General features: G+C 39.0%; 1 protein-coding gene across 5 annotated transcripts in view; it reads left to right on the forward strand.

The window, feature by feature from the left end:
- Positions 1–18,436, forward strand: part of OSBPL9 (oxysterol binding protein like 9) — a 57,206-nt gene that overhangs the window by 13,590 nt on the left and 25,180 nt on the right. For 3 of the 5 annotated variants that reach the window (XR_009274920.1, XM_058808241.1, XM_058808242.1), the window contains exon 4: positions 10,694–10,770. Coding sequence is in view for 4 of the 5 variants with exons in the window: in XM_058808241.1 (XP_058664224.1) it covers positions 10,694–10,770 (77 nt within the window). In the remaining variant the exon portion in view is untranslated. Of the gene's footprint in view, positions 1–10,693; positions 10,771–13,070; positions 13,099–13,670; positions 13,824–18,436 lie in introns of those variants that run through there. The other 2 variants (XM_058808244.1, XM_058808243.1) reach the window with 2 other exon arrangements.

The following is an 18,436-nucleotide window of genomic DNA, read 5'->3' on the forward strand; positions in this document are numbered from 1 at the left end:
AAGTATTTATTGACACCATATTGTCACTGGCTTCTGTGTTCCTTGTGCTGTAGTTTTTCCTAAATGCTGCTGCTGTCTTCTGGCTTTTCACTGCATTAAGCCTTATAAATATACCTTCAGTGTGCTGAGCTCACAGTAATGCTTAAATCTCCTGTTCCCAAGGATAATTGTTAAAATGCAAGCTAATTGCTAATGCAGTAATGGAATGCTGTACTAGGGCAGTCTCTCAGTACTATAAAGCTAAATACTGCTGAATATTTGAGAACTTGATACAGGTAAATCTAGAAATCTCTGATCTTTAGTTGCTAAGATAGACCTTTTTTAATACATCTTGTTTTATATGCTGTATTCTCCTTTGGGTAGCCAGATGTCTTAAGAAAACTGATAGTATTTGACATAAGGAATGTTCTGCTCTGAGTAATATTGGTCATTTTGGAACAGCAATGTTGTCACATCTCGTGCTTTATAATTTCCCTTTCTCTGCATTTCATATTAGGCCAGGATTTATGTATCCTCCTTTAGTACAGCTAAGATATTGTACACTATTTTCTGTATCATGCTTTTTCTATTAGCATATTATGAAGATAACGTCCCTGATTCCCAGGAAATTGTAATGATACAAGCACAGTATTAATATACATGGATTTAATGCAAACATGTATAAAGACAGGTAAGATATGAGTCCTCTGATATTTCAGTGTCAAAAATGTTCTGTAGAATGATATATGTAGTTCTTATAGGCACTGTAAATGCATTCTCACCTCATTCAACCTCTGTCATATTTATGTCAAATTTTTGTACATTATATTAAATTAATTCAGTATTACACAGGTTTTAATTTATGCAAAATGTGGGTCACTTTCAGTCATAAATGGTGAGGGGGTTAATAATGTAAATATTACAAAATGTGTGCTGAGACTACATAGGGTATGTAGGGCAGATTCTGGGAATAATCCAAGAAAACATACAAAATTCCCAACAATTTCTCTCTAACTTTTAATACGTGATTAAGAGAGAGCTTTTGTTCTGCAAGATAGTCATAACTATAAATTCATTTACCCTTTATAAAAGAAGTCTTGGACAAGAGAAGACTGCAGGAATGGCAACTTGCAGTCCCTTCATTCTTGCTGCCTTCCTGCTTTCTCAAGGACAGACAGGGATTCAAACAAGCTGGAGCCTCCTTGCTGGGGAAAATCCAGAACTTTAAAAATCCAAGCTTTCAGAGATCTCCTGGCTAAGCTGGGGTCCCATCTGCAGTGGAACAGTTTCTCTTGCAGGCTCCCCATTCACTCAGACTTTAAGTACTGATTGGTGCCTCAGTGAAATTTTGCTGACAGTGATAGAATTTGAATTAGTGAAAAATGAAATAAAAACTTCATTCTGGGTTAATTAATTATTTCTTAATGTCACTTGCTCAAAATTGCACATCTGACTAACACTCTAGAGATGGAAGTAATGAGATGAAGGGCAAGTAAGTAATTTAAAACTGCCTGACCAACTTCTCACGTGGAAGTTGATTCCATATGTGTGTAACTGAATTTCTGAAGTGCCAAAGCTCCAGCATCTCCCTCTAAGATTTGCCTGTCACTGGATTTTGGCAACTTCTGAGTCATTCTCAGAAGAAAATTTCATATTTTGTTTCTGTCTGTGACAATCTCCCTCTTTTCTGTTCTCAGCTGTGCTTCCTAGTGGCCATCCCGGTATTGAGCATCAGTAAAAGTTAAAAAGTTTTCATTACAAAGATATTGTAGGTTTTGAAAGGTGACTGGGTACATCCCAAATGGGATCCATATCCTTAGTACCTGGGTATAAAGGACAGAAGTTAATTGAATAAATATTGGCAGTAAAACAAACAGCATGTTTGGGTTTTACTGTCAGCTTGACTAGCTCTGCCAGAGTGCCCAGCAGATTCTTTCCCTGTATTTTGTTGTTATGAACAAGTATATTGATGCTTGTTCATATTGGAGGGGGAAGGGAGGTAGAATGACATCAGAAATTTCAAAATAGATGTAAAAGTAATGTATTTTACCTCCTGACTGATCCTTGTTTGGTCATGCTGAGTATCTAGTTTCATGGCTTGCTTGTAAGGCTTCTGAATTAGGTAGATCTTAAAGTATTCCCTCGTGGGTTTTTTCAGATTAGATGCAAAAATCCATTCAAGTTGCTGTGAGACATTTGGGATAATACTTTTAGTTTCATTTACCTTCCTGTCAGGAAGCTTTTTCTTGGTAATATATTTTTCCTTGCTGCAGTACATGTCCCTGTTCTAAATGTTCCATAACTTTCAGACACTGTGGGGGTTGGGTTTGTTTTTCTTTTAACATCTTCATATCATCATTAAGCTTTAAGCTCTTTCCATTTGGAAATTCACTTCTTCAGTCCTTCATATTACTTAGCTGTTCTTTCTCCTCACTGGGATGCTTGTGACTTAAATTCAAGAGTGGGAACATGATGTTCAAGAGACTCTGGCAAGGGTATTTTTGTATTTCTTCTTGATGTTTGATTTTCTGTCTAACCTGAAGCAATAATAGCTTCTGTCTGGACTGAAATACGTCACTAAATGCATATTGTATGCATAAAAAAGAATCCATATTTAAAAAAAAAAATTAAACTCCTACCTGAAAATCCAGCTTTTATTCTTACAGCCTGCAGTACAGTTCCTTGGAAGGCAAATCAGTTTTGTCTCCACTGTTTTGTGTAATAAAGGATGGAAGGATTGGAAGCAGTCCAGTGCATTGATCTGAGATGATTTTGCTTTAGCTTTTGTCTTTCCTTTCCTATTTCTGCCACAAAAGTATCTGAGAAATGAAGCGTGAATGTTGCTGTGCAACTTGTTCTCCTATTTCATGAAAACTGTCAGCTGGGAAAGGTAGATTTCTCCTTTTTTTCCCATCCTTTCCCAGTTTTGTAGCTTGATTTATGTCTGCCCACCATCCCAGCTGAGGAAAAAGGGAGACATGCCCAGCAAGAGGTTAACATAATGTCATTAAAGCAAGGATTTTTTGTTAATGTGGGAGGCATTATTATTGAGGATATTCTGGAGTCCACAAAGCCTTGGTGCTGAGCAGTATCAGAATGTGAGATTTTAAGTACTTGTATTACGTATCAAAATTAATTATATTGGTTTTATACCTGTATTTCAACATTACTTGCAGAAATAGTCAGTATTTATAGTCTAGAAATCTTTGACATTGTCCACCAAATAGATGACAGGAAGGAAGCTGACTGCTGTTGTGGTAGGAAGAGGCACTTAACTCTATCACATTACCTGATTTAAATAACGATTCAAAAATTGCAGCCTTTAAAAACAAAAACTTTAAGAGGTTTTTTTTTTTTTTTAATTTAATATTGAAAAATGCCTAGAGAGAGATTTTGGTGTGAATTCTTGCTGGTTTCTTCAGTGATATCTGTAACTGTTGTTGACAATATTGTTTGTCCTCAGTTAACATTTTTCTGGGTCTTTTGGGCTTCTGGTGGTGCTGGAACAGTGAATTCCTCTATGCTCAACTGTGCTTTTATGTTGCAGAGGAGGATGAGCAGCTGTGATCAGAGTAAAGCTGAGATTCCTGTCATCCTCCCTTTACCTGACCAGGTCTGGGCTGCATCTCATCCTCCCCTGACTGGCATAACTGCAGAAATTCCTCTGGGAGCCAGAGCTGGGTTTAGCTTTGCAGTGATTTTTCTGTCCTCCCTCTGCTCCTTTTTGCTATTGATGTATTGCACTGGTATTTTGAGTGGCTGGGACATGTGACCAGAGTGCAGGGAATGGTGCAGGGTTGTGCTTTTCCTGTTTCATGCAGGTCCTTCTTGCACCAGCAGCATCCTGTGTTGTAATTGTTTTCCAATCACCCCATGGTTATGTCCCTTTTTAATAGGATTTCCTGTACTCAATTGTTATGGTCATATATAAACACCTCCTGGTTTTCTGTTTTTAAGGTTGAAGCTGCAGATTTCAAAATATGTGTTAAGCTTGAGAGTAGGAAAGGAATAATACCATGAAACAGTATCTGTGTGGTGTGTTGATTTGTTTTCTTTTTTCTTCCTGTGGAAGAAATTATTACTTTTGGCATCAATATGATTCTCTTAACTGTGTATGTGATACATAGCAAGTATTTTGGAAGGGGAAAAATGGACAGAAAAGATCTCACTATAAGTAGGAGGAAGATACTGAGTAGTTCAACACTCTTTTTCTTCTGTTTTAGCAAGAAATTCCAAATAGCAATAACCTTGAATTTGACCTGTTAAATTAACAGCTATTTTATTGGCTAAGAAAATGGTTATATTTTTATTCTTCTATTTTGATTTTTTTTTTTCAATTCAAGCCAAAATATGGTTTCTACCTTAAACTAGTAGTTTCAGAGCTTTGTGAGTGGGATCTGCAAGGGAAAAAATCCTTTCCTATGAGGGTGCTGAGGCACAGGCTGCCCAGAGAAGCTGTGGCTGCCTCATCTCTGGAAGTGTTCAAGGTCAGGTTGGACTGGGCTGTGAGGAACCTGGGATAGTGGAAGGTGTCCTTGCCCATGGAGTGAGATGATCTTTAGGGTCTTTTCCAAACCAAACCATTCTGTGAATCTGTGATTAATTTTAAATGCAAACATACCCTAAAAACCATTTCCACAGAATATACCATATGAAGTATTGTTTAGTGCTGCTATTATTCATATTTAAGTATTATTTTCTAGTGAAAAACCACATACTTGCTGATTTGTCCCACACTCAGAAATGTTTAACTACAAAATTATATATGGATTATGTACACATTATATATGGATTTCCAGGGAGAACTAATAGCAACTTGATCACGTGTTTCCTTTGTCACACAAATTTCCACCCAAAGCTGTGTTTCTGGGCTGATTATAAAGCTTCCTAAAAAGGCTTTTGAGCTTAGGTAACAATAAAAGAACAGTTTAGTTGGTTTCTCAGGATCACAGATGAATCTTGCAAACACATGGTGCTCAGGAGACCTTTTGATGCCTTTTGTTTGGGCATGACTTTGTGTCTTGTGACTGCACAGGAGCTTCCTGTAGGGACAGGGAGCTCAGGCTGGTCAGACACCTGGCCAGCAGAAGGAGGGTTGATTTATGTGTGTGGGTGGAGAATGGCAGAGATTAATGATTGGGACAACTCCAAAATTATGATACAGAGGAAATAATGTTCAAGCTACTGCCAGATGTGGGAGCTGCATGAGTTAAAGGGTTTTTGTAAGCAGTGGAAGTACAGTGTTGTTCATGCAGGCTTGCATGAAACCCTGCTTCATCTTGCATGTTTCTCTGTGGTTTGAAAGGCCTTCAGTGACTTTAAATAGCAATTTATTTAGCCATGGAACAGTCCTGTGGTGCATGACTTTTCCACCTTATTGAGCACTACTGATAAAATCTCTTTCCATTGAGACTGATGGCAGAAATCCTATCGATCTCAGTGTAGCCAGGATTTCATCTCTCTTATCTGGTGATTTGTGTGTAAAGGCACTACATTAGTTCTGCACTTGGCTGAGAAAATACAGGAATTTTGCATACAAATCAGTGGAGGTTCTGTTGGAATAAAGGCTGCATAATTGACTCTATTGACTCTGTGGGTGTAATAGACTCTTCTTACTGAGTTCTGCCTGTAAGTAGGTCACAGTGAATGAAAATAAAATATGCATTTCTTCTTGTGACAGCATGGTGTTTTTATAAGTAATCTAGTAATTCTAGTAATAGAATTAGTTAAAAAAAATAAGTAATTTTTTTTAACTAATTCTTCAGGTTTTTCTTTCATCCTCATGGCCATGTGGATGCACACACACACACAAAAATAAGCACCAGTGTGCAGATTCTGAGGTGATGCATTTTGTGTGTTTTCTGTCTTCCAAGTACTGCTGTGCATGACCTAGAAATGCTGGTGGTAAATGCTGTATCGTGGAGCAGAGTTGTTAAACTTGTTTATATCTAATCTTTAGATGCTCTCAAGCTTAGGCTGGAAAAAGTAATCTGTTTTATGCCGTACTTTAACATTTGGTATACGTTATATAAACACATATAATCTCTCCACAGCAAAGTAAATATTGTAGGAACTCTAAATTATAAAATTTATTCTCTATTTGGAAAATTAATAGCGGCTGAGAGCATCTAATGTAGTTGCATTTCATTTGACTTCTTATCCTCATAGAACTTTTTAAAATCCCTGACATATCTGATTTAGCAGTTTGGGAAGTTCAGAGATAAAGGGCAATTTCATAAAACAAAAGGGAGTTTTAGTCCACAAGTTTTTGGAATTACAGAAATTCTTCAGCAGAAGCAGTAATTCTCGTGTTTAGTACTTTTTTTCATTCTTTAATTTTCTCTTTGATCAAATAATTGTTTTTCATTCTTTGGACCTCTTCTAGGAAAGAGTTCAGATTTTTTTTTTTTTTTTTTTAGTGTAAGATTAATGTGAAAATATTTTAGGAATAAGCCCAGCCAGACAGATCACAAAAAATACACATTTAAAAAATCATATTAAAACTCACTGTAATAAATGAGATACTTTTCAAGTGTGTTTCTCTGAACTAGTCATAAATAGGACTGTGATCATGTTAAGTACCCTGTGGTTGCCTTAGATATGCCTGAGATGTCACAGTGAATTATACAGGTGTCTTTCAAAGGATGCACCACAGACACAGAGGAGTGAGGGCTTAGGCATATGGGAACAAACTGTAATCTAGCTCATAAATACTAATTCTACTAGAAAAAAAAAAGTGAAAATAGCTTAACTGACATAATCACAGTAAATTGCAATGTTTCAGCCATTAATGATTCCAGTCTCTTGCACACAGCAGTGATTGTGCAGCTCTGTGTGGATTTAGCTTCTTTCACGTGCAAATGCTCACTGTCAAATTGCTGTAAAAACTGAATTAAAATTCTAGGACTTAAAAAAAGAGAAAAACACAGGCACTGTTAGTGCCCTCTCAACTGCAGACATAGCATGGCTATTTTTGTAGGTAGTTACATGCTCTAGCACAATTTTAATTTCAGCTGACCAGGTAACACTTGCATTAACCCCTCAGACTAAGAACCACCTTTGTGTTTTTAAGTGTCAGGTATGTATCATGTCCAGGTGTCTTTCAGTGTTTCTTGTTTGGTTTTTTTGTAATATTGTTATTCTAGAATCAGCCTGGGGAAAACCAACTAGTTTATCTCTCATGCCCTTCTTCTCTTTTTAGAAGTTTTGTGCCGGGAGGGACCAGATAATACTCCTGTATTTTTGTATAAGCACACCAGTGTAATTCCTTGGACTAGATAAGAATTGCCTTATCCCAAATGTTTTGTCAGAAACAAATTCTGGGGTAGCTTCCACATAGGAATTGAGGAGGGGATTAACTTTAAAGTGGAGGCTAATCAAATAATGGAAAAGTTGGAGTGATTTCAGGGTACTTGAGGCAAGGACTAATGAGCAGGGCATTCTTGTCCCTACCTGCTGAAGAAAGCACATACAGAGTGGATGTTTGGTGCTGTGCATCACAAACTTCTTAGGTGCAAAGGTATTGGAGATTTTTTTTTTTTTTACCAAAGTTGCCTTCTTTAAATGAAAAACAACTTGCATATTTCGCTTTCTCTACAGATAGGTAGATAATGATCTCTGACCATTGTGTGTAGATTTTTCCCATAAATTCTTTTTGAGTGTGTAGACTAATCTCTTTTTTGAATGTTCCCATTGATTTTTTTTTTTCATCAGTGATCTTTTGGCAGCTGTTCAGTTCTAAATTGCTTTTACCATTAGGGAGCTTTTACTTGCACCTAATCTCACAGCAGCCATTTTGATTAGATTTAATATAACTTTTCTTGCATCTTGCTTTACTAAAAACTGCATCCTGCTGGTTTTCTCCGTGGGTTTCTTAAGAGAGTATGGAGAAGAGCCAGGAGGATCTGCTGTTGATGATAGATGGTCTGAAATTAAACCAGTGTCCTGAATAGAGAGTGCTTAAAAGGTTTTGATGCTGTGTTTCCATGCAGTAAGCAGTCTTCTCATGGCAGTGTTCCTGGATTTATCGTGCCTGAGACTTTCTCTAAGTAGCAGGATTGATGAGATTCATGTGTGCTCCCTAAGGATTGATCATGCTATGCCAGAAGAGTGCAATGTGTAATATATGAGGAAAAAATACAGATATTTCCCCCTCTGCTGAGCCCTGGTAGAGAGAGCTGTAAAGGGGTCATTGGAGAAGCAGAAGTTTGAAAAATTTAGTTCATTAATGAGCACAGAAAAGTCAGTTTCATTTTGGAACTGTATGGATTCGTTGGTTTCCAGGTCTTCCCTGCTGCTGTAAGGCCTCTCTGTTCTGGTGGGGGTTCAGATACAAGTCAGAATGTGATAACCTTTGTTAATGGGCTACTGTATATTAAGATCAGTATTTAACTAATACCATGACCTCTTTTTGCTGGCAGTATGGAAGATCACAGGAATCCTGCTGCAATGCAAGGATTAATTTACTGGTCTGCAGCTTAATTGTTTCCTTTTTAGTTTAAATAGTCGTGGGGAAAAGCCCTTCAACATAGGATATTTGTATCCCATTAATTAATTAATAGCTCCTCAATGACTTGTACCCCAGCTCCCCAGTAAGAGGTTTTTTGGGAATGGGAGATAGTGATTTAAAAAAACACCACAGAAAGACAGAAACTTTACAGACATTGAAATAATTCTAAGCACTGTTCTTTTGGACACACCTTTGAAAATTTAAAGCTCTGAGACATTTCAGATACTGATAGATTAATGACACAGGTAATTTAATGGTGACTGGAAGAATAGTATAGGAAGAATACTCTATAAACTATAATAGTATAGGAAGAATAAACCTGATTGATATGTCTGGCAGGGCTAGGCCAGGGAGCCTGGTTTATGTAGGCAGAACCAAAAAAACTAAGAAACATTAAAACTGATTCTGGTTGATTAGTTCAGTAATTGAAATTAGTGTTAAGGTGTAATGCTGTGCAAAAAGAACAGCGTTTGTGTGTGCATGTGTGTACAGAATGTGAAAAGAAAATCTTTAATTTGCATGTTGCAAAATGTATTTAGTATAATGCAGTCACTGGACAGAGTTCACAGGGCCTCTGTCCCTCCATCCTGTCTGCTTTCACTGAATTATAAACTTGTCCTCAGTGCCTGCTTCAGCTTCTCAATTAAAATATGGATCATCAGTAAGAAGAGCCCTGTAGGTTAAAAGTTCTTTCTAGTGAGGCATATCCAACTTTTTAACACTTGCTGCATTTCCTGCAGGAAAGTCATCTGCTGGTCTGAGTAACATTTAATTACTTGAACTTCTTCCTCTTTCTCTGTGCCTCTGAAAGCACTTTGATAGCCACTTTTCCTTATGTCTGGTTTTAATTTGTTCAGGTTAATGGTATTGAGGCTGAAATACCTGTGGCAATTGATCATAATCTAGTTTTTAAATTTTAAAAGAACAGTGAGTAAGGATTGACTTGTAGTAGATTGGAAACATGTGTATTTTTAGGAAAAAAGTAGATAGATTTCAATCTTTTACCTTGTGTGTAGTGAAAGTTTTGTCCCACTGTTTTGTGAGGCCACCTCATCAGTTAGGCTCTGAGCAAGCTTATGTATTAAAAATACATTCTTAATTATTTCTCACAAACACATACATTGTCAGTTCTCTCCTGATGGTTTTGTTAACTTGACATAGTGTATATATGCTGAAGTTAACAGTGCAGTATGTTTATCTTTAAATTGCTAGGGTTATCTTTGGGGAGTTTAGAAAAATCTACATATTCAGGAGACTTGGGGCATTTTTAAGTACTAATAAGTTTAAGCTGCAGAATTCAAAAAAAACCCAAAAACAATGGAAACAAAAGGGTGAGGAAGGGAACATTGAAACAAAGTATTTTGAGCTGGAGAGTACATTTCACTATAGCCTAAGGATATTTCCTCTGAACTCCTTAAAAATAAGTGAGATAGAAATCTCAGTTCGCTGATTCATAATAGGTGCTAGCTCACTTAAGCTTTCCTTGCTTCTAGCAGGCTTCCTGTTTCTTTTAATATCTTCCGTTTGAGTGAGGACCTAGAAACAATTGTTAATAACTGTTCTCAATCCATTGACAGGCCGGTTTGTTCACAGTCTATTTAATGCCTCTGGAATTTTCCCTTCTATCTTTACCTGAGGTCCACTGACTGCTCCTTTGTTTTTTAAGTATTCCTAGAGCACAGCAAGGAACTCTTTCAGACTAGTGAAGTAAAGGTGGCTTGTCTGTGCTGGGGATAGGAGGGAAAGAAAGCAGTTTTAGAGTAGGTTTTTTTTCAATTTAATATTTGTTGTACGTTTAAGATTATTCTTTGTGCTTCATTATTCACACCAGTGACCTGTTAGGGGTGTTTGTCCCCTATTATGAATCCACACCTGAAAGTTACTATGTCCACACTGAAGTAGAAGTACTAGGTAATTTATTACAGGTAATTTTCTTGTAAATAAGGAAATGTAAAAATTACTTAATGACTTGAGGAATATCTGTGCAAACTCTGTTTGCATGTGTTCCCTAAAGCTGGACAAGGAACAGAGCTGTAACACAGAAGAAGAAACAGGATATTAAGGCAACTGTGGAATTTTGTTCTTGGTGATTAACACAGTGTGATTAATTTCCATATTTAGTGTGGACATCAGATCTGTTTGCCTGTGCCTTTTAGTATGTAAGACTGCATGTAAGTGAACAATATCTTTTGAATTCTTTTTCAGCTCGAGATGCAGATGAGAGGGAGAAGTGGATCCACGCTTTAGAGGACACCATCCTCCGCCATACCCTCCAACTTCAGGCAAGTTTCACTTTCAATTTTCACTTGTTTTACTTTTTTTTCAATCAATGAAATACAGTGTAACAACTGCTAATATCCTACACATTCTGTATGAAATCTGGCTGTTCTGTAGCCTATACAATTGGATGTAGTAAAACATCTGTTTAGGTTTGAGTCTGTTATATTTTTCTTGTCCTACCATAATGAAAAGTCAGAATGACACTTTCCTTTATTAGTTCATATTTATAATATATATACTTATCATTAAATCATATTTATTTATAATGTATATTTATTGTAAGGTTCTGGATTTATTGTACATTTAATTTGGTTTTGGTGGGGGGTTTTTGTTGTTTTTTGTTTAAAACTAGGAGTCTTTTTTGGATCAAGCCTCTTGTGTGCTTGTATGCCACCTAACTTGGAAATTAAAATGAGACAGCAGCATTGAACCTCTTTCTGGATGACAAAAATTATAAATAGCTTGTTTGAAGCAGGATATCACTGTGTAAGATGGGTATCAGTGGTGCTCTGGTTCTAAAAACAGATGGTTGGATTGAGGATGGTTCTTAGCTTTAGTTACCTAGTTCCAGGAGCTGGACTCTGTCATCTTTGTGGGTCACTTCCAGCTCTGGAAACTGTAGTTCTATGATCTAAGATCAGTTTCTTATGATACTTTATAGCTGGACATGTCTGTAAGACTTGCTGAACATTTGTTTTTGTCCTGGAGTAAGCCAAACTCATGAAAGGGATTTGGTTTGTACCATGTAGGTGTCTGGTGATGGTGTAGAAATCTTAAAGCAGGTGTTCATTATTTGTATTAAATAAAGCTTTGGTTGTGCATTTGCAGCATGGCAGGAGAATTAGGTCTCCTAACATTTGATTCAGTGTGAAGAAAGCTAGAGTAAAATCTCTAATATCTCATAAAGAGAAGCTTATGAAGACTGATTTAGATGACATTTGCCCAATCTAAAGAGTTAGAACAAGCCTGAATTTGACCCATTGAACTTTAGACCCTTGTACTATCTCTGTCAATTTACCTGTTAGGCGTAAACAGTTTCAACCTTCTTTCATGTATTAAAGACCACTACAATTTTTTTAGAGAATAGCAGATCCCTGGATAAAAATTCCCATTTGACAGTCAGCTTTTTACCCCTCCTACTGTGCCATGGGTATGTTAGAAGTAATCTTCCCATCTGTACACTATAGCTGACCAAGGGCTGAAGAACCCCACTCTGCAGTGGATGTGAGGAGACAGGGATTATCTAGGGAGCAATATGTGGATGTAGAAGGGCTGAGCTCACTCCCAAGGGATGCTTTTTTCCCCATCCTCAGTTTAGAAAGTCAATAGGTTAATGTGAGTGGTCCTGTTTAAGGTTTGAAATGAAGTAAAAGGAGTCTGTGCTGTTTTCTCCACCTGGAAGACTTTTTATGACATGGAGATACAGAGTCAAGGAGTGAAACAGCAGAATATACATTGGTTTTATCAAAATGTACACTTCTATGCTTTCTAGAAATTGTGAGTGTAATTATATTGGTGGAAATAGATTTCATGGTAGCAGCTAATAATGGAACTATTTTCCATTGCATAACTGTTCACGTTCCTGGAGATTTTCAAACGAGTAAGGTGTATTTAGGAGGGAAAAAAAAGCCCAAGTTAGTAATTTATCTAGTAATGTTTGAGGGAATAATTAAAAAACCTGAATTGAGTACTAAGAAACACATCCTGCATTATTGTAGATATGTTCACCATGGAATGTAATACTTTGTGGGCCACTGCTGTGTGGTCACCACTCATTTTCAAGAACCTTCTTCAGTGTACGGGTCATGTAACCTTTCAGCCTCCGGCCCTTATTTTGGAGTCGGTGGAGTAGTGTTCACTCACACCCCATTCGGGAACTGCCAAGGTTTGCCACGGGAGCTGCAGAGCCGATTTCAGAATGAAACACGACTACACTCCTTGCCAAACCTCTTTCTTCCACGGCTTAGGAGTGTGCCGTTCCTTCTGCTCCCCCTCACCGGCGGGACGCGGGGGCGGCACGAACAGGGGCCGAAGTTTGAGGGGATTCTCGCAGGGCCGAACCCGGGCAGGAACATCCCGCGCCTCCATGGCCGGCCAGGCCCTGCTGCTCTCCCTGCTCGCTCCCTCCCCCGGCCGCGGCTCCCGGGGCCGGCCCGCCCCGCTCCAATCTCCGTCCGCCGTGCTGGTGACGCGCTCGGCGGGGCCGCGGCCGGGGGTCCTGCCCTTCCCTTCCCGCCCCTTCCCGCCCCGCTGGAGGCGGCGCTGCCGGGGCCCGGCGGGCGGGCGGCCCCGCTGCTGCGCCGCGCTGGGATCTCCGCGGGATGGCCGGTGTGAGTACGGGGCGCCGCGGCTCGGGCTGCGGGGGTCCCTCGGGGCAGCGAGCCCCTGCCCTTGGCGGCCGAGCGGCGCTGCCCTGCCTGGGCACGGCGGGGACGGAGCGGGAGCAGGCACGGAGCGCCCGGGTGGCTCCGGGGGCAGCGAGAGCCGCCCGGTGCCGTGTGCCCGCAGGGATGGTGCTGTCCGTGTGCCCCAGGGATGCTCTGTCCGTGTGCCCCAGGGATGCTGCTGTCCCATGCACTGACACGCCTTGGCTTCAGGAGCCTTTGAACAAACGGCCCTTCGTGCCCTTGATGTTGTTATGTTGTTTCGCTTTCCTTTTCCTTCGGACAGAACAGCCGAACGGGTTCTGTGGGGGATTATTGGCTCAGCGGATGGCGGGGTCTGAGTGCCGCGGCAGAGATTAATTTCTGTGAAGGCATTTTCTTAGGCTCTTAGTTTCGCTAACTAAACATGTGGTTCACAGTCACTTAAAAGCTTTAGGCAGCTGGTTTTGCCCAAAGTGTTGTTTCTTTTCAGAGTATTTTTTTCGTATTTCCATGCTGCTTTTCAGTCTGCCTGTGCTGGGACAGGAGTGATCAAGTTTGAAAGTCTGACTTAAAGTTGACTTCACTGTACCAAAAACTCTGAGCTGTGAGGAACTGCACCAAAGCCCAGGGGGTTCGTGTGCTGAGTGAACCAAATCAGGAAGGATTACGAGTTAATGCGATGTGGAGAGGTGAAGTGGTGTCTTTGTGTTCTCTAGTCTGATTAATCTTGCTGGTGTTATTTTTGCCTAAATGTTCTGCTGTGCTGTCCTTCACTATTTATAATGGAAATGTTTTTGAAACCCAGAATGAAACACACTTCTTCTGCCTCCCTCCCCCCCAAGCCTAAAATGAGCTACAGGCAAGGAACTGAGTCATAAATACATAGAATGTATAAAGGGGCCCAAACTGTCCAGAGGGCTGACAATTAGTAATGTTGTATCCAAAGGGAACAACAAGGGGGAGGAAACATTTCAGATACACTTGAAGCCTGATTTGTTTGAATTTTGAAACTGAAGTGTGCTGTGTTTTCGTATGCACTTGTATTAAAGCTATTGCTAAAAATACACATAGTAGTTCTAGTATTAGCTTTGGCTGTGTAAAAGTCATTGAACAGATGGTGTGATACTACTGGAAATGCCATTCTGAACCCCGCAGAGATTTCCCCCTTGTCCCCCCAAATTGTTACTATTGTGGCATTAGCAGGCCTGTGGCTTTGCACTGGCAGCACAGCACTGGCCTCATACCCACAGGACCTAAGGGGGAGGGTGTGCTTGGGGTGAAGGCATGTTGTGGCTAAAGTTTCATGTTTGTGTGGGGAGAGAAGTTATCTCACGTTTTCTTCAGTTTCCCAGCAGCATCTGATGTCAAGCAGCAGTCCCATTCAGACAGGACATGCTTCTCATTGTCCTGCTTTCCTTGCTGTCTGTCAGGTACACCCTGGCAGCACCCTAGTGCTGCTATAAGTGCTTTTGGGTAGTGGAATTTGGCTCTGGAATTGTCTCATGAGTTACGATGGATAGCTCATGTCTTTTAGTAACACAGTAACTTCCTTGTTTGATCTACACTAATTTACTTCAGCCTCTAAGTGGCCTCTGTAGAGACAAGTGAACTGAAATCATGAAGGTGAGCAATTTCTAACCACCATTAAAGTGAAAGGAATTAAGTGAAAATTAATTGCTTCGTTGGTTGATAATTCCATAATTTAAACAAGATGTTTACTTCCTAAGTAGCAAATGATAAGAAAACTTGATTCTAGTAAGTGGGTCTGTGCTGGCTGTTGAGAAGAGTAGATTCAATGGTTTAAACACTGACTGACACCATGGCTTCACCAAAGTGTAGGAGTTGGTGCTGCCTCTGGAAGCAGTCCTCTCTCGCTTCTCCAAGCAAAAGGGAAGAGGCAGTGTGGCAAGAAGGGTGGAATTTGGAACTTAAAATTGCTTTTCTTGCTGCTCTCTCTGCGTTTATTTTTAACCTTGATTAGTTTCCACATTGAGTTGTTTATGTGACAAGGTAAATGTTTATGCTGACTCAAAATAAAGAGCAGAGTGAAGGCTAAAGTGAACAGCAGGGGAGCTGATTTGTTTCCCCTTCATTTATGCTGGTGCAAAGTGTTTATGAATGTTGATAGTAGCAGTTCACTTAGTACCACATTAACCAGGATTGTTTCTGACCTTTCTAAAGCTGCGAGCAAGAACACAAGGTAGAGTAAAACTTCCTTGTGTGTTAAGTATATTACACTCTAAATATTGTTATTAACTGACTTTTCAGTGCTGCTCCTTTTGCCAGTCAAGAATTCTTGCATAAAACTAAAACCAGGCTCTTTTAGATTCAGAGTATATCCAGTGTAGATGTTTTACAAGTGCTAGTGGGAGGGCATAGGGTTGGCAGCCATGCTGCCCTGTTCACATTTTGCTAATGAAGTAATCAGATAGTGCCTGAATACCCTAGAACATGTGCAATATCTGCACTGATTATAGATATAAAGGCAAAGGAATGGGACTCTAAGATGGTGTTTGTGAGGTTTCAGAGTTGTAACTTATACTTTAAAGAGAGAATTTTACATCAGTGTGTAAATGTTTCTGTCTTCTGAACTTTCTGTTCTCCTTGAATAACTGATAATATCTACAGATACACACCCTTTGCTAAGCATTTTGTGTTTTGCAAAGTAGAATCTCTTTTTCTTTTCCTCTAAGAATTGCAATATTCTGTTTGGAAGGGTCATATGCTTTCCACAACCTATGCATTTGTTTTCAAACACATTCTGAGCTTCAAATATTGCATAAAAATCTAGCAGAGGAAAAAAATAGAGCTATTTTTGCCTCAAAAGTGCCCTTGTTTAATGGCTTACAAGTTCATTTTTTGTTTTTCTTCAGTTTTTTATCAGTGGTCCTTACAGGCAATGTCCAGCTCATCGAAATCAAGCATGTAGGCAGGGGATATGTTTCTGATGAGATATTGTGGATGAAAGAAAAAATCATTCCTTCAAACTAACTTCCACAGGAATTTTTTGTTGGATTTGGAATCCTAATTAGATGAAGAATGTAGAAGTGTCTTCAAAAAGATAAGAAATTCCACTCTGTACAGCTTTCTGCCTTCCTCCCCCAGGAAAGCTATTATTGTAATGCTTTTATTTGAGAAATACAGTTGAATTTTTCTGGTATGCTTCTTCTAAGGAGGATGCAATCTTTTCATCCCATCTGAGTTTGAAAGAACTGGTTTAAATTAGGCTGAATTACTTCTCAGTATGGACAAGTTTTGAATACAAATGCATTAGAGATATGTGTGACTTCTAATTTGGAGGACAAAGAAAGAACACGAAATTCCCTTGGTGCTGGCAGTTCTGTAGTGAAAATAAGGCTCATAATATGGATGAGGGAAAGGATGCTATGGTACCCTTTTCTCTTTTATCAGTATGGTTTGAGTATCAGGATATTTGTTCCCTCTTGGTGGGGAGCAGTCAGACATCAAATTACTTGTTTTGACACCAAACTTGTTGGTTTGGAAGATTCTGGTCAGGCTAAAATTTTTAAATCACTCCCTTCTGCAGCTGTTTAATCTGTTAATTCTTTTAAACTTTCATGAACACAGAGTCTTTATTTGAGGTTAATAAAGTGTATTTACAAATTGATGTAGTTACTCAATGGAAAAACAAGTTATACTACTTCAGATAGGTACTGACAGTAAGATAGAGGCAGTGTATTTTCTGAAGATCAGAAATAGTCTGGATTCCTGTTCTTTTCCATAATTTGAAGATACTTATTTTAGAGTCACAGGATGACTTCAACTGGAGGAGACCTCTGGAAATCACCTGTCCAAGCACCTTCTCACTGAAGGCAAACTTGTACTTTAGATCAGGTTGTCAAAGGTGAAACCCAGTTGAGTTTGGAGCTCTGCCCTCCAAGGGTGGAGGTTCAGTAATATCTGCAGGCAGCCTGTTTTGTCAGCCTGTGAATAGGTGAGCAGTGGATTTTACAAGTTCCTCATAAAAATTTGATTGCTCGTTGAGATGTGCAGATTCCTAAATCCAAGTTCACCAAGCTGTTAAATGCCATTCTGGTGACTCTGCTCACCTGTTCCTTTTGAAGCCTCAGTTCCTTCAGGGCAGGGAAGGAGAGAAAGGGTCCCCATTTTACCTTTACTGGCTTTGAGAGACCAGAAGATCAAGAAATAAGCATTTGTTATGCAAATGTGCTCTTTGTGTATCTCCTCTTTCTAAATTACTGCTGGGTTTGAAATACTGATTGGTTTTGTTTGCTGTTTATCCAGACTGTTTTTTCTATGGTATTGCTCTTTTCAACTTTTTCAAGTATCTTTTGGTTTTCAATTCTAAAACTATGTGAAAACTTAAATTATTAACCTAATCTCCTATAAGACTGACTAATAAATTTGCTGAGAAGATGATAAAATTTCATCTTAACTACCCAAGAGCAAACTAGTGAGGTGCTGCAGCTTTAAGTACCTGTGCTTTGCAAAATTATTCTCATGTTTCATCTCTGTTATGTTCAGCTTGACACTTTACCTGGTTTTATGGCTTTCTCTTTACAGTTTGAAGTTTTAATTTTCTAATAGAACTTCTTAGGTTACAATTTTCACTCTGTGTTTTGTGTGGGTGTCTGCTCAGTTGTAACACTGAATGTTTTGATCAGCTTTTCCCTTAGTTCTAAGAGCCTGAAATTTAAGAATGACATTTTATCTTTAAGCCACCACTAAAAATATCAGATAGTTACATGTTCATAGTCATAGAGTGAGGACTGAAACAAAAATCAGGATTTTGATGCAGCATACAGATAACATGCACAGTAAACCATATTTCTGTGTATAGTATAGTATCTTCAGCAGAAATTTCCTGTATGTGGTTTGGTATATGAAACCTGACCTCCAGAATTTTTAACTGAGCTTGCAGGACCATTTGCTGAACTAAAGAGTTTTGCTGGTAGCTGTACAGACAATTCCATTTTCAACAAGGAAATTGAATACTAATTTAATGTCATTTCAGATGTAGTTTCAGTGTAATTTAAACTAGTTTGAGGGAGAGTCAAAAGTTGCTGGGTTGAGAGCACTCTCCCTTCTGCCTATTAGTTGTTTTAATCATTTGTTACACTTGGTGCTTTTTGAATTTATGTTTTGTCACAGTCAAAATGTTTTGGGTTTTTTCCTCATCTTCTCCTCCCTCCTCCTTGTTTCACATTATTTCTAAAATTGGCTGGTGTTGGCTGTCTAATACAGGTGAAGTATCTTTTTTTGATTACAAGCCCAGCTGTATGGATAAATGTACTCCTGTAGAGCTGTTGTCAAGATCTGC

The sequence above is a fragment of the Ammospiza caudacuta genome, chromosome 7 (assembly GCF_027887145.1).
Source record: "Ammospiza caudacuta isolate bAmmCau1 chromosome 7, bAmmCau1.pri, whole genome shotgun sequence".
Lineage (NCBI taxonomy): Eukaryota > Metazoa > Chordata > Aves > Passeriformes > Passerellidae > Ammospiza > Ammospiza caudacuta.